This window comes from Ranitomeya variabilis, chromosome 1 (genome assembly GCF_051348905.1).
Source record: "Ranitomeya variabilis isolate aRanVar5 chromosome 1, aRanVar5.hap1, whole genome shotgun sequence".
Classification (NCBI taxonomy): Eukaryota; Metazoa; Chordata; class Amphibia; order Anura; family Dendrobatidae; genus Ranitomeya; species Ranitomeya variabilis.
In genome coordinates this window covers 331,916,473-331,939,024 of record NC_135232.1, presented here as the reverse complement: position 1 = coordinate 331,939,024, position 22,552 = coordinate 331,916,473, and the positions used below count along the sequence as shown (strand labels likewise).

Genomic DNA, 22,552 nt, shown 5'->3' with positions numbered 1-22,552 from the left:
AACCGTTTAATGAACATTTTCTGACAGTCATAGTGCCACGTATTTCAGTGCCACGTATTTCAGTGCCACGTATTTCAGTGCCACGTGTTTCAGTGCCACGTATTTCAGTGCCACGTATCACATATTTCAGTGCCACGTATCACGTATTTCAGTGCCACGTATCACGTATTTCAGTGCCACATATTTTAGTACCACGTATTTCAGTGCCACGTATTTCAGTGCCACGTATTTCAGTGCCACGTATTTCAGTGCCACGTATTTCAGTGCCACGTATTTCAGTGCCACGTATTTCAGTGCCACGTATTTCAGTGCCACGTATTTCAGTGCCACGTATCACGTATTTCAGTGCCACGTATTTCAGTGCCACGTATTTCAGTGCCACGTATTTCAGTGCCACGTATTTCAGTGCCACGTATTTTAGTGCCACGTATTTCAGTGCCACGTATCACGTATTTCAGTGCCACGTGTTTCAGTGCCACGTATTTAAGTGCCACGTATCACGTATTTCAGTGCCACGTATTTCAGTGCCACGTATTTCAGTGCCACGTATCACGTATTTCAGTGCCACGTATTTCAGTGCCACGTATTTCAGTGCCACATATTTCAGTGCCACGTATTTCAGTGCCACGTATCACATATTTCAGTGCCACGTATTTCAGTGCCACGTATTTCAGTGCCACGTATTTCAGTGCCACGTATTTCAGTGCCACGTATTTCAGTGCCACGTATTTCAGTGCCACGTATCACGTATTTCAGTGCCACGTGTTTCAGTGCCACGTATTTAAGTGCCACGTATCACGTATTTCAGTGCCACGTATTTCAGTGCCACGTATTTCAGTGCCACGTATTTCAGTGCCACGTATTTCAGTGCCACGTATTTCAGTCACGTTTAGGGTTAGGGTTAGGGTTAGGGCTAGGGTTGGAGGTAAAGTTAGGGTTGGGGCTAAAGTTAGGGTTGGGGCTAAAGTTAGGGTTAGGGTTTGGATTACATTTACGTTTGGATTAGGGTTGGGATTAGAATTATGGGTGTGTCAGGGCTAGGGGTGTGGTTAGGGTTACCGTTGGGATTAGGGTTAGGGGTGTGTTTGGGTTAGGGTTTCAGGTAGAATTGGGGAGTTTCCACTGTCCAGGCACATCAGGGGCTCTACAAGCGCGACATGGCGTCCAATCTCAATTCCAGCCAATTCTGCGTTGAAAAAGTAAAACAGTGCTCCTTCCCTTCCGAGCTCTCCCGTGCGCCCAAAAAGGGGTTTACCCCAACATATGTGTTATCAGCGTACTCGGGACAAATTGAACAACAACTTCTGGGGTCCAAGTTCTCTTGTTATCCTTAGGAAAATAAAAATTTGGGGGGCTAAAAATCATTTTTGTGGGAAAAAAAAGATGTTTTATTTTCACGGCTCTGCGTTATAAACTGTAGTGAAACACTTGGGGGTTCAAAGTTCTCACAACACATCTAGATAAGTTCCTTGGGAGGTCTAGTTTCCAATATGGGGTCACTTGTGGGGGGTTTGTACTGTTTGGGTACATCAGGGGCTCTGCAAATGCAACGTGACGCCTGCAGACCAATCCATTTAAGGCTGCATTCCAAATGGCGCTCCTTCCCTTCCGAGCTCTGTCATGCACCCAAACAGTGGTTCCCCCCCACATATGGGGTATCAGCGTACTCAGGACAAATTGGACAACAACTTTTGGGGTCTAATTTATCCTGTTACCCTTGTGAAAATACAAAACTGGGGGCTAAAAAATCATTTTTGTGAAAAAAAAAAAGAATTTTTATTTTCACGGCTTTGCGCTATGAACTTTAGTGAAACACTTGGGGGTTCAAAGTTCTCAAAACACATCTAGATAAGTTCTTTGGGAGGTCTAGTTTCCAATATGGGGTCACTTGTGGGGGGTTTGTACTGTTTGGGTACATCAGGGGCTCTGCAAATGCAACGTGACGGCTGCTGACCAATCCATTTAAGTCTGCATTCCAAATGGCGCTCCTTCCCTTCCGAGCTCTGTCATGCGCCCAAACAGTGGTTCCCCCCCACATATGGGGTATCAGCGTACTCAGGACAAATTGGAAAACAAATTTTGGGGTCCAATTTATTCTGTTACCCTTGTAAAAATACAAAGCTGGGTGCTAAAAAATCATTTTTGAGAAAAAAAATAAAAATTATTTTCACGGCTCTGCGTTATAATCTGTAGTGAAACACTTGGGGGTTCAAAGCTCTCAAAACACATCTAGATAAGTTCCTTAGGGGGTCTACTTTCCAAAATGGTGTCACTTGTAGGGAGTTTCAATGTTTAGGCACATCAGGGGCTCTCCAAACGCAACATGGCGTCCCATCTCAATTCCAGTCAATTTTGCATTGAAAAGTCAAATGGCGCTCCTTCCCTTCCAAGCTCTGCCATGCGCCCAAACAATGGTTTACACCCACATATGGGGTATCAGCGTACTCAGGACAAATTGCACAACATTTTTTGGGGTCCAATTTCTTCTCTTACCCTTGGGAAAATAAAAAATTGGGGGCGAAAAGATCATTTTTGTGAAAAAATATGATTTTTTATTTTTACGGCTCTGCATTATAAACTTCTGTGAAGCACTTGGTGGGTCAAAGTGCTCACCACACATCAAGATAAGTTCCTTAGGGGGTCTACTTTCCAAAATGGTGTCACTTGTAGGGGGTTTCAGTGTTTAGGCACATCAGGGGCTCTCCAAACGCAACATGGCGTCCCATCTCAATTCCAGTCAATTTTGCATTGAAAAGTCAAATGGCGCTCCTTCCCTTCCAAGCTCTGCCATGCGCCCAAACAATGGTTTACACCCACATATGGGGTATCAGCGTACTCAGGACAAATTGCACAACATTTTTTGGGGTCCAATTTCTTCTCTTACCCTTGGGAAAATAAAAAATTGGGGGCAAAAAGATCATTTTTGTGAAAAAATATGATTTTTTATTTTTACGGCTCTGCATTATAAACTTCTGTGAAGCACTTGGTGGGTCAAAGTGCTCACCACACATCTAGATAAGTTCCTTAGGGGGTCTACTTTCCAAAATGGTGTCACTTGTAGGGAGTTTCAATGTTTAGGCACATCAGGGGCTCTCCAAACGCAACATGGCGTCCCATCTCAATTCCAGTCAATTTTGCATTGAAAAGTCAAATGGCGCTCCTTCCCTTCCAAGCTCTGCCATGCGCCCAAACAATGGTTTACACCCACATATGGGGTATCATCGTACTCAGGACAAATTGCACAACATTTTTTGGGGTCCAATTTCTTCTCTTACCCTTGGGAAAATAAAAAATTGGGGGCAAAAAGATCATTTTTGTGAAAAAATATGATTTTTTATTTTTACGGCTCTGCATTATAAACTTCTGTGAAGCACTTGGTGGGTCAAAGTGCTCACCACACATCAAGATAAGTTCCTTAGGGGGTCTACTTTCCAAAATGGTGTCACTTGTAGGGGGTTTCAGTGTTTAGGCACATCAGGGGCTCTCCAAACGCAACATGGCGTCCCATCTCAATTCCAGTCAATTTTGCATTGAAAAGTCAAATGGCGCTCCTTTCCTTCCGAGCTCTGCCATACGCCCAAACAGTGGTTTACCCTCACATATGGGGTATCAGCGTACTCAGGACAAATTGTACAACAACTTTGGGGGTCCATTTTCTCCTGTTACCCTTGGTAAAATAAAACAAATTGGAGCTGAAATAAATTGTGTGTGAAAAAAAGTTAAATGCTCATTTTTATTTAAACATTCAAAAAATTCCTGTGAAACACCTGAAGGGTTAATAAACTTCTTGAATGTGGTTTTGAGCACCTTGAGGGGTGCAGTTTTTAGAATGGTGTCACACTTGAGTATTTTCTATCATATAGACCCCTCAAAATGACTTCAAATGAGATGTGGTCCCTAAAAAAAAATGGTGTTGTAAAAATGAGAAATTGCTGGTCAACTTTTAACCCTTATAACTCCGTCACAAAAAAAAATTTTGGTTCCAAAATTGTACTGATGTAAAGTAGACATGTGGGAAATGTTACTTATTAAGTATTTTGCGTGACATATGTCTGTGATTTAAGGGCATAAAAATTCAAAGTTGGAAAATTGCGAAATTTTCAAAATTTTCGCCAAATATTCGTTTTTTTCACAAATAAATGCAAGTTATATCGAATAAATTTTACCACTAACATGAAGTACAATATGTCACGAGAAAACAATGTCAGAATCGCCAAGATCCGTCAAAGCGTTCCAGAGTTATAGCCTCATAAAGGGACAGTGGTCAGAATTGTAAAAATTGGCCCGGTCATTAACGTGCAAACCACCCTTGGGGGTGAAGGGGTTAAAGGACGCCATGTAACATTTAGAAAGCCCAAAATTTTGCATATTTACAAGGATAACAGGAGAAACTGCACCATACAATTTATTGTGCGACTTATCCTGAGTACACTGGTACCCGGTATGTGTGGGGAAACTACTGTTTGGACGCTTGGCAGGGCTCCGTAGGGAAGGAGCACCACTTGACTTTTTGAATATAAAATTTGCTGGAATAAGTAGTAGATTCCATGTCATGTTTGGAGAGCTCCAGATGTGCCTAAACAATGGAAACCCCCCACAAGTGACCCCTACAGGCATATATCTAGATGTGTGGTGAGCACCATAGCCCCCCAATTGCTTCACAGAAGATTATAAAAATAAAATAAATAAAAAAAATTCCCACAGAAAATTTATTTTAGGCCCAAATATTTTATTTTCACAAGGGTAAAAGGAGAAAATACACACCAAAATTGTGCAGTTTCTCCTGAGCTCGCCAATACCCCATATGTGGTCGAAAACTGATTTTTAGGCACAGTGCAAAGCTCAGAAGGGAAGAAGCGCCATATTGGAGTTCAGATTTTGCTGGACTCTAATTTTGTGAGATGCACCTGTAATACATGAGTTTCACTTTTTGTATTGAAGAACTGAAATAAATTAACTTTTTGATGATATTCTAATTGGTGAGAAGCACCTGTACTCTATATATGGCTGTACAGTTTTGCTTAGCCACACAGCGAGAATCGGGAGGGACAGAGTGCTATTTGCCTCCTGTAGTGCAGATTTTCCTAGAATAGTTTGTGGACTCCATATACAGAGCCCCTGAGTGCTAGAAGAGCAGATTCCCCCCAAGTGACCATATTTTAGAAATTGTACCCCCCTTTGGGAATTTATGGACAGGTTTAGTGATGATTTTGACTCCATGGGTGTTTTCCAGAAACAAGTAGCAGTGGATGTTGGTGAGTGAAAATTGCAACCTGCCCTTGTACTGACCAGAATGTTGTAGTGACCCATACATTATGCCCAGCTCATGCTTCTGGAGATAAGCACTCGTAAATTAGGTGGGCTCTCATCGTTACAGAAATGCAAAACATGTGGATGCGAAATGTGGTTTAGGCACACTGTGGTGCTTAGAAGGTAAGGGCACATTTGAATTTGAGAGCTCAGAATTTGCTGAATTTATTTTGGATGGGCGAGGAGCCATTTCGTTTTTCCAGAGCCTTTGTGCTACCAGTAACTTGGAAGTACCCTATATTTCCATTGACAGATGATGGACCTAAGTGGGGACTTTTTTGTGGATTGAGTTGAAACTTTTATTGGGAACATTTTACATAATGTTTGAGATCACATTTATCTGGCCCTCTATGCTGAGCGCTTAATTTGGGGTTTCCGTCTAATTCTCAGAGTGACGTGATTCAGCTGAAACCCCCGGAGGATCCATTCACTATAATGAGGTAGCAGATGTCGTTTTTTCAGAAGTTCACAAAACTGTGGCGGTTCATTATTTATGCACACCTAAAAAGATGGTCACAGCTGAATCATAGGCCAGACATTGTTCAAAGTGTCTTGAGTCATTTTAGGGAATCTTCTGCCAGGGGTTCCATCAGAGTCATGCATTTCAGAGATTTACTTGAAAATCCAGGTGTAAGCACCAAGAGCAGAGTTCAGAATAAATGTGCACCGAGTCTTATTGCAATCTTTGGGAGGCAGAATGAACAAATCAACAGCAGGTGAAGAATTGGTTTTATTTTTTACTCCATTCCTTGAGAAGAAGTATAAGTGATTAAGCGACCTTATTCTTTAGGTGGGTGTGATTACAGTGATACCAAATTTATATCGTACTTTCTTTATTGCCACTGTCACACACTAAAAGATGCTTTTTTTTTGCAAAAACTAGTTTTTGCATTGCCATATTTTGAGAGCTACAATTTTTCTGTATTTTGCCTGACACAGTCATGTGAGGGCTTGTTTTTTGCCGGATGAGTTGACACTTGATATTTTTTGATCAATTTCTTTTCTGATTTTTATGAGGCAAAATGAACAAAAACCAGCAATACAGAAATTGTTTTTTTTTTTTTTTTTTTTTTTTATGTCGTTCTGAGTGTGGTAAAATTGACAAAGCAGCTTTATTTTCCGGTCAGTACGATTACAGCAATACCACATTTTTATCAGTTTTATATATACTTTGTTACTTTTATACAATAAAAACTATTTAATAGAAAAAAATAATTATTTTTGCACTGTTTTATTCTGAGGGCTATATCTTTTTTATTTTTCCACTGATGGAGCTTTATGGCAGCTTATTTTTTGCTGGACAAGATAATGTTATCAGCTATACTATTTTTATTTACATTCATCTTTTTTATCGCATATTGTTCCACTTTTTGTTCGGCCTCATTTTTTTTCCACTGTTCACTAAAGTGGTTAACTAGTAGGACAGTTTTATAGGTCGTGTAGTTCCGGAAGTGGCAATACCACATATGTGTACTTTGTTTATTTTTTTTTTCATAAAAATTATTATATATGGGTACAATATATTTTTATTGTTTTTTTAGTTATTTTGTGACTTTGTTTTTATTAAAAAAAATTACAATTTGTTTTTTCACTTTTTATGATGTCCTATTATGGAAATTTCATTTTTTGCAGTCTGATTGCATAGCAAAGGCAGTCATGACGACATCAGGTCATCTTGGGATTGATTGACGCGATGACGTCTCAGGGGAGCAGATCAGAGTGCAGCGAGAGCTCCCTCCCTCTGCATGCCTGCTAAATACTGTGATATCGATTGGGGTATTTTGGAGGTTAAAGTGCCGGGAGTGATGCACTGAGCTGATCGGTGATCGCTCGCGCACAGCCTCTGGACGCCCAAAATCGCCATCGCGTATACACACATAATGTCTCCACATCTATCCCTTCATAATTCCCGACTTGGTCGTATGGACATGTCAAAGGTCGTAGAGAGGTTAAATATAAAACATGGAAAACATGGTTCTTCCTAATTTTTGCCTATTCCACCGAATATGTTTAATTGCTAACTAAAAATAAATAATAATACAAAGTCCTTTCTTTTTGCTGCCATTTTCTGACTATTAACTGTTTTATATTTATGGTGGGGCATCCATCTTGCCTGAACTGCTGCTAATAGTGTTTAGAGATATATTTTACAGCAGTTACATGGATCACAGAAAACAATAGACATCTATAGAACAGTGTTCTTGAATGTTCTACAGGGTGGGCCATTTATATGGATAAACCTAAATAAAAGGGGAATGGTTGGTGATATGAGCTTCCTTTTTGTGGCACATTAGTATATGGGAGGTGGAAAACTTTTCAAGATGGATGGTGAGGGATGGTCACTATGGGGGCCATTTTGAAGTCGGCCATTTTGGATCCAACTTAATTTTTTTCAATGAGAAGAGGGTCATGTGACACATCAAACTTATTGAGAATTTCACAGGAAAAACAATGGTGTGCTTGGTTTTAACGTAAGTTTATTCTTTCATGAGTTATTTACAAGTTTCTCTTTGTTTACAGCCATTGACATATCGCAGAGGTTAACATGAGGAGCGGATAGAAATTGTGTTGATGTCTGGTGAACGCTTTACCCGGGTTATTGCAGCAGATTTCAATGCAAGACACCCTATGAGACCATCCATCTCCCATACTACAGTAAGTAAACTGCTTGCCAAATTTTGTGAAACAGGTTCAGTATTGGATTTGCCAAAATGTGGACGCAAGAAAACTGTCACTAATGAAGAAACAGCAGTGACTGTCCTAGCTTCATTCAGCAAGAGCCCACAGCGTAGCACTTGCTGCATGTCACTGGAGAGTGGCATCAGTTGAACATCCCTTCAGCGGATATTAGCTACTCACTAATGGCACCCTTACAAAATCCAGCTGCTGCAGCATCTCATCGAGGATGACTCAGATCGGCGCTCTGAATTTGCAGAATGGGCAAAACTAAAATTGGAACAGGAACATCAGTTTACACAGTGATGAGGCAAACTTTTTTGTGAATGGTGAAGTTAACAAACAAAACCACCGCTATTGGTCTGACACTAACCCACAATGGATAGATCCCTCCAAGACAGTTGGAACACAGAAATTGATGGTACGGCGTGGTGTATGGGGTACAAAGATAGTGGGACCATTTTTCATCAATGGAAACCTCAATGGAACTGGATATCTGAAATTGCTACATGATGATGTGCTGCCCTCTTTATGCACTGAAGATTGCATGTTCCCTGAGATTTTCCAGCAAGATGGTGCACCACCACATTATGAGTGTCAGGTCCGAGCATTCCTACATGAACAGTTTTCTGGAAAGTAGATTGGTCATCGTGGACCAGTTGAATGGCCACCAAGGTCTCGTGATCTGACCCCCTTAGACTTTTATCTTTGGGGTCATCTGAAGGCAATTGTCTATGCTGTGAAGATACAAGATGTGCAGCATCTGAAACAAAGGATACTGGCAACCTGTGCTAGCATTTCTTCTGCGGTGTTGCTATCAGTGTGTCAAGAGTGGGAGAAGAGGGTTGCATTGACAATCCAACACAATGGGCAGTACTTTGAACACATTTTATAAGTGGTCATAAACTTGTAAATAACTCATGAAAGAATAAAGTTATGTTAAAACCAAGCACCCCATTGTTTTTCTAGTGAAATTATCAATAAGTTTGATGTGTCACATGACCCTATTCCCATTGGAAAAAATAAAGTTAGATCCAAAATGGCCAACTTCAAAATGACCGCCAAGGTCACCACCCATCTTGAAAAGTTTTCCCCCTTCCATACACTAATGGGCCACAAACAGGAAGTTGATATCACCAACCATTCCCATTTTATTTAGGTGTATGCATATAAATGGCCCACTCTGTATAATCTGTGTAGGGCTCATTGTGCAGGAAGAGAGGAAGGTAGTTTTTGGATAGTGGATCCCTTATTATCTATATATAAATTTATATGTTATGTTTAATTTACTTTATAATCCTGCTATGATAATACTGAGATGACTACTGAATAGTGATTATTACAGAACTGGAAGTATCAGCCAAATATGAGGTTCAATGGACAGCGTAAAAACAACAAGATTTCACAACATGTACATAAAACATTTGATTTCAAGTTTACAGGGGTATTCCTATCTCCAAGTTCTTATCCCAATATGTAGTACATGTAATAATGCCTCCAATTAGAAATGTAGTGTAGTTCTTCTGATTCGCTATATCTCTTACCTCATGTGCAGAACATTGCAGTAGCTATGGTATCCATGGTTATGACCACTCATATAGTGACAGTTAGTTAGCTGTTAGTGACCGTACTAATGGATATCTAAGCTACTGTGTTGCCCTGCACATGGGTAAAGCAACATATCAAATCAGAAGAACTATGCTACATTTCTAATTGGAGTTTTTTCTTAATATTATTATTATTACAGCTACCACATATTGGGATATGATCTTGGTGATGGGAATATCTCTTTAACTGTTGTTTCAGGTGCACTTGCAAAATGTCTGAATGCCTTTAGGTTCTTATTCCTCCCCATGTTATTCTTTATAGAAGTCTAGGAGCAGAACCCGTCATCTCATCCCTAAGTGAGATGAAAATCTGTATTCACTTAAAGTGAACCTGTCAGCAGGATTTTGCTAAGTAAACAACATACACTATCAGGCTGCCGCACTGATTAAAATGATACCTTTGGTGAAGAAATCCATCTTGTGCTTCTTGTGTAATCAATGTTAGAAGTTTTCAGTTAATGATATGCCCGTGCTCCGAAGATTTCATTTTACTCAGTATAATGGCACCAACCTGACACTGTCTGTAGGTTACTCAGCACAATCCTGCTGAGAGGTTCCTTTTAATGAGATGCCCGTGCTCCGGGGTGGGACTTTAGGTAGAGTCTTATCTTCCTGCTATAGGCCAGAGAAACCAAGGAAAGACCTGCCCAGAGCCCGCCCTGAATCACAAACATGTTCCTCATCATAGAGACAGAGAGAGAGACAGATTGTTTATACTTTGGGGCGGCCTGTGGGCAGGTCTCATCTTGGTTTCTCTGGCCTAGAGCACCAAGATAAGACTCTGCCTACAGTCCTGCCCGGATCACGAGCATCTCATTAACTGAAAACGTTTAACAGTGATTACACAAGAACCACAAGACTGATTTATTCACCCTATGTATCATTTTAATCAGTGTAACAGCGCCAACCTGATAATGCCTGTAGTTTACTTAGCAAAATTCTGCTGACAGTTTCGCTTTAAGACAGATTTTACTTATGAACTGAGAGTTATTCATTAGTTCAGGAGAACTTGGCATTTTTTCTCTGATAAGATGTGTTGTAAAATTTCTTATCTTCACTTGTACTATTGTTGACATATAGAAAATAATACAATGTCAGATACTCTAACTAAATTTAATACTTAATGTAGTCTTCTTACCTGAACATATGCTAATGTTCTGCATTAAAGTTTCTCCCTTCATGTCCACCTTACATGTGTACTTGTCTCCTTTAATCCAACTTTTTTTGCTGACATTAAGTTTAATTGTTCCAGAAAATAACCCATCTTCACCTTTTAGGACTTTAAATGTAGATAGCTTGGAAGCATGTTCTTTACCATTTTTAAGCCAATCTACTTGGATTTGCTTGGGAGTAAAGTCAGACACATAACAAACCAACTGATTGTTGACCTCATTGCTAGCATCCAAAGGAGTCAGAAAGATCTCAATGTGGGGAATTTTGACAGCACTCATACATCCTGGAACTGAATGAAATAAATAATTTGATTTCTAGAGAACTGTGTAGACTTATAAGACAATCTAGCATATGCAAATATAATGTCAAATATTGCTTCCCCTAGACATCCTTCATCTGCTAATGAAAACTATATCACACTGCCATTGCTTATCCATTGAATTTGACTGCATTTAGATGCCATGAATTCAATGTCTGTAGTTAGAATATAGGTCGTTCACCAAGTAGTAACATATACACAGTACATAAAACAATTGAAAAGTAATCGTCATTATCATTTTATCTTATAAGTTGATAGTACATGTGAAAATAAGAAACTTTCTAATATATCTTATCAGATAAATCTGCTTCTTTCTGCACCAAGACTGATCATACATTTTCAAAATTCCCAAGTCAAGGGTAAAATCTGTATTCAGTAAAGACAGATTTTCCCATTACTGAAATAGGAGATGGCAAGTGATTTTTTTTATAAGATTCTATGTAAAAGTCAGAGAGGATCTTTGCCTTTAGCTCTTTCCTCCTCCTCCTCTCCCATCTATATAGAACTCCTTTCTCAGTAATGGGATAATCTGTCTTCACTGAATACAGGTTTTACCTGTGAATTGAAAACGAATAATAAGCCCAGGAGGAGAGAGAAGCAGATTTCTCTGATAAGATGTAGTAGCAAGTTTCTCATCTTCACTTGTACTATTGATTTATGAGACTGTCAAGTTTAGAACAGTAGCCATGTGGCAAACGGGCCAAGAACAGACCATGATATCCAGATGTGTGAAACCGGCCCAATGTGTATGGTCAGCTTTAATTACTGCAAGCAATTTTTGCCTGAGGGTATGTTGTGTTTATTTGTTCGAAATACAAGAAAGATTTTCAAATTGTTTGATAAATTTTGCATATCATAAATTATAGTACTTCAATCTAGAGATATTTTTCCTATTTTTACTCCACACCCCTACGGGAGTGAGAATTGCGACTTACTTATATGTTTTTAAAAAGTCCCAATTCATAAATCTGCTTTTAGAAATAATTGCATAGCTAACCAAGGACAATTTCCTACCCACATGTTGAAAATCGTGAGAGTCGCAGCCAGGGCCGGTTTTAGACAAAGTGGGTTCCTTGGCAAAAGTTTAAAGTGGAGCCCAAAATGCTAACATATTGCACCATCACAGAAACATTTTGGTTGTATTTACATGCCCTGAGTTCAGGCCGTTAAACAAGCGTGATCAACAATATTGAAGTCGTTCGATGCTTGTTCCCGAGTTTCTTTACACCGTCTGAGGAACAATGATGGGACAGATAGTCCTCGATACAGTATAATGCAGGTCCCATATAGTACATATAATATAATGCACTCCCCATGGTCCTTGAAAGAGCATAATGCAGCCCCCTTCAGGGTATACTGCAGTCCCCCTCAGAGTATACTGCAGCTCCCCTCAGAGTATATTGCAGCCCCCCTCAGACTATAGTGCAGCCCCCTTAGAGTATAATGCAGCCCACCTCATAGAATAAAATGCAGCCACACACACACAGTATAATGTAGTCCCCTCATAGAGTATAATGCAGCCCCCTCATAGAATAATGAAGCCCCCTCAGAGTATAATGCAGACCCCCACACAGTTTAATGCAGCCCCCTCATAGACTATAGTGCAGCCCCCACACACAATATAATGCAGCCCCTCCCCACACACAGTATAATACATCCCCCACATACAGTATAATGCAGCCCCCTCAGAGAATAATGCAGCACCCTCAGAGTATGATGCAGCCCCCACACACAGTATAATGTAGCCCCCTTATAGAGTATAATGCAGTCCCACACACACAGTATAATGTAGTCCCCTCATACAGAATAATGCAGCCTCCTCAGTATAATGCAGCCCCTCATAGAATATAATGCAGCCCCCAGACACAATATAATGCAGCCCCTCCCCACACACAGTATAATACAGCACCCACACACAGTATAATGCAGCCTCCTCATAGAATAATGCGGCCCCCTTAGAGTATGATGTAGCCCCCCACACACGATATAATGTAGCCCCCTCATAGAGTATAAGCAGCCACACACACACAGTATAATGTAGTCCCCTCATAGAGTATAATGTAGCCCCTCATAGAATATAATGCAGTCCCCCACACACAGTATAATGTAGTCCAATTATAGAGTATGAGAGTATGATGCAGCCCCCTCAGAGTATAATGCAGCCACCTCAGAGCATAAAGCAGCTCCCCACACACAGTATAATGCAGCCCCCTCATAGAGTATAATGCAGACCCCCCACACAGTATAATGCAGTCCCCCACACACAGTATAATGTAGTCCAATCGTAGAGTATGAGAGTATGATGCAGCCCCTCAGAGAATAATGCAGCTGCCTCAGAGTATAATGCAGCCCCCCACACACAGTATAATGCAGTCCCCCCATAGAGTATAATGCAAACCCCCCACACGCAGTATAATGCAGCCCCCTCAGAGTATAATGCAGCTCTTTCAGAGTATAATGCAGTCCTCCCACACACAGTATAATGTAGCCTCCTCATAGAGTATAATGCAGCCCCTCATAGAGTACAATATAGCCCCACATACAGTATAATGCAGCCCCCCCATCCACAGTATAATGCAGCCCCCTCAGAGTATAATGCAGCCCCATCAGAGCATAATGCAACCCCCTCATAGTATAATGCAGCTCCTCCACACACAGTATAATGTAGCATCCTCATAGAGTATAATGCAGATCCCAACAGTATAATACAACCCCCACACAGTATAATGCAGCCCCCTCAGATTATAATGCAGTCCCCCACACACACAGTATAATGTAGCCCCCTCATAGAGTATAATGCAGCCCACTCATAGAGTATAATGCAGATCCCCCACACACACTATAATGCAGACCCCCCATTGGGTATAATGCAGTCCCCTCAGAGTATAAAGTAGCCCCCTCAGAGTATAATGCAGCCCCCTCAGAGTATAATGCAGCCCCCAAAACACAGTATAATGCAGCCCCCTCATAGAGTATAATGCAGCCCACCACACACACAGTATAATGCAGCCCTCCACACAGTATAACGCAACGCCCTCAGAGTTTAATGCAGCGCCCTCAGAGTATAACAGTCTACAGAGTATAATGCAGCCCCCCACACACAGTAAAAAGCAGCCCCCTCAGAGTATAATGTAGTCCTCTCAAAGTATAATGCAGCCACACACACAGTATAATGCAGCCCCCTTAAAGACTACAATGTAGCCCCCTCATAGACTATAATGTAGCCCCCTCAGAGTATAATGCAGCCCCCTCAGAGTATAATGCAGCCCCCACACAGTATAATGTAGCCTCCTCACAGAGTATAATGCAGCCCCCTCACAGAGTATAATGCAGCCCCACACACACAGTATAATGTAGCCCCCTCATAGACTATAATGTAGCCCACTCATAGACCCCTCAGAGTATAATATAGCATAATACATTACCCCACACAGTATAGTGCAGCCCCTCAGAGAATAATGCAGCCCCCTCAGAGTATAATGCAGCCCCACACGTACACAGTATAATGCAGCCTCCTCAAAGACTACAATGTAGCCCCCTCATAGACTATAATGTAGCCCCCTCAGAGTATAATGCAGCCCCCTCAGAGTATAATGCAGCCCCCCCACACAGTATAATGCAGCCCCTCACAGAGTATAATGCAGCCCCCTCACAGAGTATAATGCAGCCCCACACACACAGTATAATGTAGCCCCCTCATAGACTATAATGTAGCCCACTCATAGACCCCTCAGAGTATAATATAGCATAATACATTACCCCACACAGTATAATGCAGCCCCTCAGAGTATAATGCAGCCCACTCAGAGTATAAAGCAGCCCCCCACACAGTATAATGTAGCCTCCTCATAGAGTATAATGCAGCCCCCTCATAGAGTGTAATGCAAACCCCACACGCACACAGTAAAATGTAGTGCCCTCAGAGAGTATAATGCAGCTCCCTCAGAGTATAATGCAGCCCCCAACACACAATATAATGTAGCCCCCTCATAGACTATAATGTAGACTATAACAATCCTTTCAAGGCTGCGGTTATCCCGGTTTCTTGTGCAACTTTTTCAACTACACTTTTTCCTACCACTCAACTTTCCATTGATATGCTTGGATACAGCACTCTGTGAACAGCCAGCTTCTTTATCAATGAGTTTTTGTGGCTTACCCTCCTCGTGGAGTGTGTCAATGACTGCCTTCTGGACATCTGTAAAGGCAGCAGTCTTCTCCATGATTGTGGAGCCTACTGGAACAGACTAATGGACCTTTGTAAATGCTTAGAAAGCCTTTTGCAGGTGCTTTTTGTTATTTTTTTTAGTTTACTGAGATAATGCTTGTAATGACTCTATATAATATATGAGTTTCACTTTTTGTATTGAAGAACTGAAATAAATAAACTTTTTGATGATATTCTAATATAGTGAGAAGCACTTGAAGAATTGACCTATATGGTTGCTTTTATGACAAAATAAGGACCATTATTTTTATATATTGTGTAATCAAGTAAGATAGATAGGTAGATAGATTTAGATAGCTAGATAGAGTAATAGAATAGATAATAGATATATACGGTTGTGCTCAAAAGTTTACATACCCCAGCAGAATTTTTGCTATCTTGGTCTTTTTTCAGAGAACATTAATGATAATACCAAAACTTTTTCTCCACTCAGGGATAGTGGTTGGGTGAAGCCATTTATTGTCAAACTACTGTTTTTCTCTTTTTAAATCATAATGGCAACCCAACACATCCAAATGTCCCTGATCAAAAGTTCACATAGTCAAGTGAATTTGGCCTGATAACACGCACAGAAATGGGTTTGAATGGTTTGCTTAATCTCAGTGTGTGTATGAAAGCTGAGTAAGTTTCTGGGATCCAGCCAGACTTTTGCATCCATCATCCAGTCACAGGTTCTGGATTGGCCATCTCACACTCCTGACCTCAATATCGTTGAGCGACTCTTGGTTCATTTTGGTCACTGTGATAGACCCTATCACAGTGATAAAAATTAAAAAAAATAGTAAATAAACTCCCCCTTTATCACCACCTTAGTTAGGGAAAAATAATAAAATAAAGAAAATGTATTTATTTCCTTTTTCCTATTAGGGTTAGAGTTGGGCTAATGTGAGTTGGGCTAAAGTTAGGGTTAGGCTTGGGGCTAAAATGAGGGTTAGGGTTGGGGCTAAAGTTAGTGTTAGAGTTGGGATTATGGCTAGGGTTGGGATTGGGGTTAGAGTTGGGATTAGGGTTAAGGTTGGGATTAAGGTTAGGGGTGTGTTGGAAGTTAGGGTTGTGAATAGGGTTATGGTTAGGGTTGGGATTAGGGGTGTGTTGGGGTTAAGGTTGTGATTAGGGTTATGGTTAGGGTTGGCATTAGGTTAGGGGTGTGTTGAGGTTAGGGTTGTGATTAAGGTTATGATTAGGGTTGGGATTAGGGTTAGGGGTGGGTTTGGGTTAGGGTTGGAGTTAGAATTGGGGGTTTCCACTGTTTAGGTACATCAGAGGGTCTCTAAACTCTCCAAACCTCTCCCTTCCCACTATCTGAACACAATCTATTAACCTTCTCATCCTTGTCCTCCTCACCCCCCCCTCCATGTCCAGCCACTAGCACATGCTCGCAGAAACCTTGCACACCTAGACATTCACAGACTCTCTTCTACCTCTGATATCTTCATTATCCTACAACCCAGAACAACTGTTCAGCATATTCAACTCTCTCCTCCGCCCACCACTGCCTCCTACAACTCCCCTAATCTCTGCTGAGGACTTTGCCACACACGTCAAATATAAGATCGACCAAACAAGGCAAACTTTTACTGTTCCACCACCCCAACCACTCCATATACCAGACCTTTGCTCTTTCCTTATAACCTCCCTCTCTAACATCACTGAAGGAGAGCTTACTCACTTCCTTTCCAAACACACCTCACCACCTGTGCACTTGACCCATCCCTTCCCACCTGCTCCCCAACCTCACTAACACACTCATTCCAGCCTTAACCCATCTCTTCAACCTATCGCTATCTTCTGGTACTGAATGCGTTTCATACTCAGGACTAAGAGCACTACACGTGTTCGAAATGCGTTCAGTGACACAACGGCATTTTTCCTCCGGTAAATACCAGTCTATGTCCAGCAGCTAATCTCTCTCCTTTTTTTACTATTGTGAAATAAAGACCTTGATTTTATTTCCGAAGCTGGAAACCTTTGTCTCCTTGTACCAGTCTACAGCGTCAAGCAGAAACGCCCTTCCGTGCTCGGATCTCTTTCATGGACTATGAAAGCACTTATAGGGGTGAGCTGAATTTTTCCTTTTTTATTCTGATGTAAAGTAGACATGTGGGAAATGTTATTTATTAACTATTTTGTGTGACATAACTCTCTGATTTAAGGGCATAAAAATTCAAAGTTTGAAAATTGCAAAATTTTAAATTTGTTTGTCATATTTCTGTTTTTTTTTTTCAAAAATAAATGCAAGTAATATCGAAGAAATGTTACCAGTAACACGAAGTACAATATGTCCTGAAAAAGCAGTCTCAGAATCAGTGGGATCCATTAAAGCATTTCAGAGTTACAACCTCATAAAGTGATAGTGGTCAGAATTGTAAAAAGTGGCCTGGTCATTAAGCTGCAAATTTGCTCTGTCACTAAGGGGTTAAAAAGAGAAAACACAGTAGTTTGACAATAAATGGCTTCACCCAACCACTAACCATGAGTGGAGAAAAAAATTGGTGTTATCCTTCATATTCTCTGAAAAAAGGCCACGAAAGCACAAATTCTGCCAGGGTATGTAAACTTTTGAGTGCAACTGTAGATGAGAGATAGCTAGATAAATAGATGGATAGAATAGATAGAAAGATAGCTATAGAAATATATATATATAATAGATAGATAGATAGATAGATAGATGATAGAATAGATAAATAAATAGATAATATATAGTATAGATATACTAGATAGATATGGGATAGATAGATAGATTTAGATAGATAGAGAGATAGATTTAGAAAGATTAATAGAATAAATAATAGATTTATAGATGAGAGATAGCTAAATAAATAGATAGATAAAATAGTTAGATATATATTATTATTATTATTTATTGTTATAGCGCCATTTATTCCATGGCGCTTTACATGTGAGGAGGGGTATGCATAATAAAAACAAGTACAATAATCTTGAACAATACAAGTCAAGTCATAACTGGTACAGGAGGAGAGAGGACCCTGCCCGCGAGGGCTCACAATCTACAAGGTATGGGTGAGGATACAGTAGGTGAGGGTAGAGCTGGTCATGCAGCGGTTTGGTCGATCGGTGGTTACTGAAGGTTGTAGGCTTGTCGGAAGAGGTGGGTCTTCAGGCTCTTTTTGAAGGTTTCGATGGTAGGTGAGAGTCTGATGTATTGTGGTAGAGGGTTCCAGAGTAGGGGTGATACGCGAGAGAAATCTTGTATGCGATTGTGGGAAGAGGAGATAAGAGGGGAGTAGAGAAGGAGATCTTGTGAGGATCGGAGGTTGCATATAGGTAAGTACCGGGAGACGAGGTCACAAATGTATGGAGGAGACAGGTTGTGGATGGATTTGTATGTCATGGTTAGGGTTTTGTAGTGGAGTCTCTGGGCAATGGGGAGCCAGTGCGGGGATTGACAGAGGGGAGAGGCCGGGGAGTAGCGGGGGGACAGGTGGATTAGTCGGGCAGCAGAGTTTAGAATAGATTGGAGGGGTGCGAGAGTGTTCGAGGGGAGGCCACAAAGCAGGAGGTTGCAGTAGTCAAGGCGAGAGATGATGAGGGCATGGACTAGGGTTTTTGCAGATTCTTGGTTGAGGAATGAACGGATTCGTGAAATATTTTTGAGTTGAAGTCGGCAGGAAGTGGAAAGGGCTTGGATATGTGGTTTGAAGGAGAGATCAGCGTCGAGGATTACCCCGAGGTAGCGAGCTTGTGGGACTGGGGAGAGTGGGCAGCCATTTACTGTAATGGTTAGGTTCGTTGGGGGGGTTGTGTGAGATGGGGAAAGATGATGAATTCTGTTTTGTCCATGTTAAGTTTGAGAAATCTAGCGGAGAAGAAGGATGAAATAGTGGACAGACATTGAGGGATTCTGGTTAGTAGGGAGGTGATATCTGGTCCAGAGATGTAGATCTGTGTGTCATCAGCATAGAGGTGATACTGAAAGCCATGAGATTCTATGAGCTGTCCCAGGCCAAAGGTGTAAATGGAGAAGAGCAGGGGCCCAAGGACTGAACCTTGTGGGACTCCGACAGATAGGGGGCGAGGTGAGGAGGTGGTGTGTGAGTGGGAGACGCGGAATGTCCGGTCTGTTAGGTATGATGAGATCCAGGATAGGGCCAAGTCTGTGATGCCAAGGGATGAGAAGGTCTGTAATAATAGGGAATGGTCTACTGTGTCAAAGGCAGCCGACAGGTCGAGGAGGAGGAGGACAGAGTAGTGTCGCTTGCTCTTGGCGGTTAAGAGGTCATTGGTGACCTTAGTTAGGGCAGTTTTAGTGGAATGGTGTGACCGGAAGCCAGATTGTAAGCGGTCAAAGAGGGAGCAAGAAGAGAGATGGGAGGACAGTTCAAGGTAAACGTGTTGTTCCAGTAGTTTGGAGGCATAAGGGAGAAGTGATATAGGGCGATACCTAGATACAGAGGATGGGTCAAGAGAGGGCTTTTTGAGGATAGGTGTGATGGAGGCATGTTTAAAGCTTGAGGGGAAAACACCAGTTGTTAGTGATAGGTTGAAGAGATGGGTTAGGGTTGGGATGAAGACTGTGGTGAGGTTTGGGATGAAGTGGGAAGGGATCGGGTCAAGTGCACAGGTGGTGAGACGTGATCTTGAGAGTAGAGTGGAGAGTTGATCTTCTGTAATGGTGGAGAAGTTGGTTTTGGAGGTGGAGGGCTGGGAAGTCGGGAGGAAGGGCTCTGGGGGTTGTTGACCAAAACTGTCTCTGATGCTATCAATCTTCTGCTTGATAAATGAGGCAAAGTCTTCAGCGGAGATAAGTGGGGAGGGAGGAGGTGCTGGGGGACGGAGGAGAGAATTGAAGGTGTTGAATAACTGTTTAGGGTTGTGAGACAGGGAGGATATGAGAGATGAGAAGTAGGTTTGTTTAGCTGTGGCGAGTGTGGTCTTGAAAGTAGTGAGGGACTGTTTGAATGCGATGAAGTGCTCGTTGGAGTAGGATCTTTTCCATCTGCGCTCAGCAGCCCTGGAAGCTCGCCTCAGTTCTTTGGTCAGGCTGGTGTGCCAGGGCTGTCTGTTGGTTTTGCGAGCTTTGGTATGTGTAAGTGGGGCAGCAGATTCCAAAGCTACAGCTATTGTGGTGTTATATTGAGCGGCAGCGTCTTCCGCATTGTGTATGGAACTTATGTCTGTGAGAGGGAGGAGGGATTCAGAGAATGAATGTAGGTCAAGATGTTTAAAATTTCTGCGAGGGTGTCTAATAGATAGATGATCGAATAGATAAATAGATAATAGATAGATATAGATGATAGATATAATAGATAGGTAGATAGATGGACCAGGGTCCTGGTCGTTGCAGTAATGTCATTCTTCCACCAGGGGGAGTGATGTTACGTCTGAAGGCAATAAAGGAGATGTCTTTACCAGGTATCACAAACCACGCAACACACTTCACACTCCAGTCCACGAGGGAGAGTGTTGTGAATTCTGTTCTTGGGCTCCCTCCGGTGGTTATAAGTGGTAGCGCTGCTGTCTGTCCTTCACAGCAGTTATCAGGTGTGTCCACTCTGGACTGGGCTATTTAGTCTTGCCTCACCCTTTAGTCAGTGCCAGTTGTCCATTGTATTCTGGAGGATTCACATCCCTTCATGGTTTCTCCTGCTTCCTGGTCTTTTCACCAAGATAAGTTCTGCTTGTTTTACAGCCCACATGTTGTGGGCCTCATTGTTCAGTGCATTTCATGTTTTTTCTTGTCCAGCTTAATCTGTGTAAGGATTTATGCAGTCAAGCTGGAATCTCTGGAGAGGCAGATATACCCTCCATATCTTTAGTTAGATGTGGAGTTTTTGTATTTTCTGTGGTGGATATTTCCTAGTATTTTAATACTGACCGCATAGTTCTCTGTCCTATCTTTCCTATTTAGCTAGATTGGCCTCCTTTGCTAAATCCTGTTTTCAGCCTGTGTATGTTTTTTCCTCTCCTCTCACAGTCAATATTTGTGGGGGGCTGCCTATCCTTTGGGAATTTTCTCTGAGGCGAGATAGTTTTCCCTTTTCTATCTATAGGGTTAATTAGTCCTCCGGCTGTGTCAAGGTGTCTAGGATCAGTAGGTACATCCCACGGCTACTTCTAGTTGCGGTGTTAGGTTCAGGGTCCGCGGTCAGTAGGTCTCCAGAGTACGTCCAATGCTACTCCTGGGCCACCAGATCATAACAGTACAACTGGCCTACAATGAGTTAATCGCATCTCAGAAGAAGGGAAAGAAAGTGCTGAGCCATTTTTTTTTCTGTACTCTGTTGTGTTTTTTTTTCCCTCTTTACCTCTGGGTGGTTCAGGATTTTGGCGCTGACATGGATGTTCAGGGACTTGCTTCTCGTGTGGATCAACTTGCTGCTAGAGTACAGGGTATTTCTGATTATATCGTTCAGACTCCTGCTTTGGAGCCTAGAATTCCAACTCCTGATCTGTTTTTTGGGGACAGGTTTAAATTTCTGAGCTTTAAAAATAACTGTAAATTGTTTTTTGCTCTGAAGCCCCATTCCTCTGGTGATCCCATCCAGCAGGTTAAAATTGTCATATCTCTGTTGCATGGCGACCCCCAGGATTGGGCATTTGCCCTGGAACCTGGGAATCCGGCGTTGTTTAATGTAGACGCCTTTTTTCAGGCGCTTGGGTTATTGTATGATGAACCTAACTCTGTAGAGCATGCTGAGAAAACCTTGTTGGCCCTGTGTCAGGGTCAAGAAGCGCAGAATCATATTGCCAGAAATTTAGAAAATGGTCTGTGTTGACTAAATGGAATGAGAATGCTTTGGCGGCAATTTTCAGAAAGGGTCTTTCTGAATCTGTTAAAGATGTTATGGTGGGGTTCCCCACGCCTGCTGGTTTGAGTGATTCTATGTCTCTGGCCATTCAAATTGATCGGCGCTTGCGTGAGCGCAGAGTTGTGCACACTATGGCGTTGTCTTCCGAGCGAAGTCCTGAGCCTTTGCAATGTGATAGGATTGTGTCTAGAGCTGAACGACAAGGATTCAGACGTCAGAATGGGTTGTGTTTTTACTGCGGCGATTCTGCTCATGTTATTTCTGATTGCCCTAAGCGTGTCAAGAGAATCGCTAGCTCTGTTACCATCAGTACTGTACAACCTAAATTTCTGTTATCTGTGACCCTGATCTGCTCATTATCGTCATTTTCTGTCATGGCATTTGTGGATTCAGGCGCCGCTTTAAATTTAATGGACTTAGAATTTGCCAGACGTTGTGGGTTTCCCTTACAGCCTTTGCAGAGTCCTAT

General features: G+C 41.8%; 1 protein-coding gene and 1 gene segment (V, D, J or C); both read right to left on the bottom strand.

Moving 5' to 3' along the window:
* Positions 1–22,552, bottom strand: part of LOC143817389 (immunoglobulin gamma-1 heavy chain-like) — a 768,241-nt gene that overhangs the window by 189,136 nt on the left and 556,553 nt on the right.
* LOC143793987 (uncharacterized) overlaps positions 1–22,552 on the bottom strand; it is a 111,817-nt gene that overhangs the window by 81,034 nt on the left and 8,231 nt on the right. For both annotated transcript variants that reach the window (XM_077280902.1, XM_077280903.1), the window contains exon 2: positions 10,732–11,055. In XM_077280902.1, the coding sequence (XP_077137017.1) occupies positions 10,732–11,055 (324 nt within the window). The remainder of the gene's footprint in view (positions 1–10,731; positions 11,056–22,552) is intronic.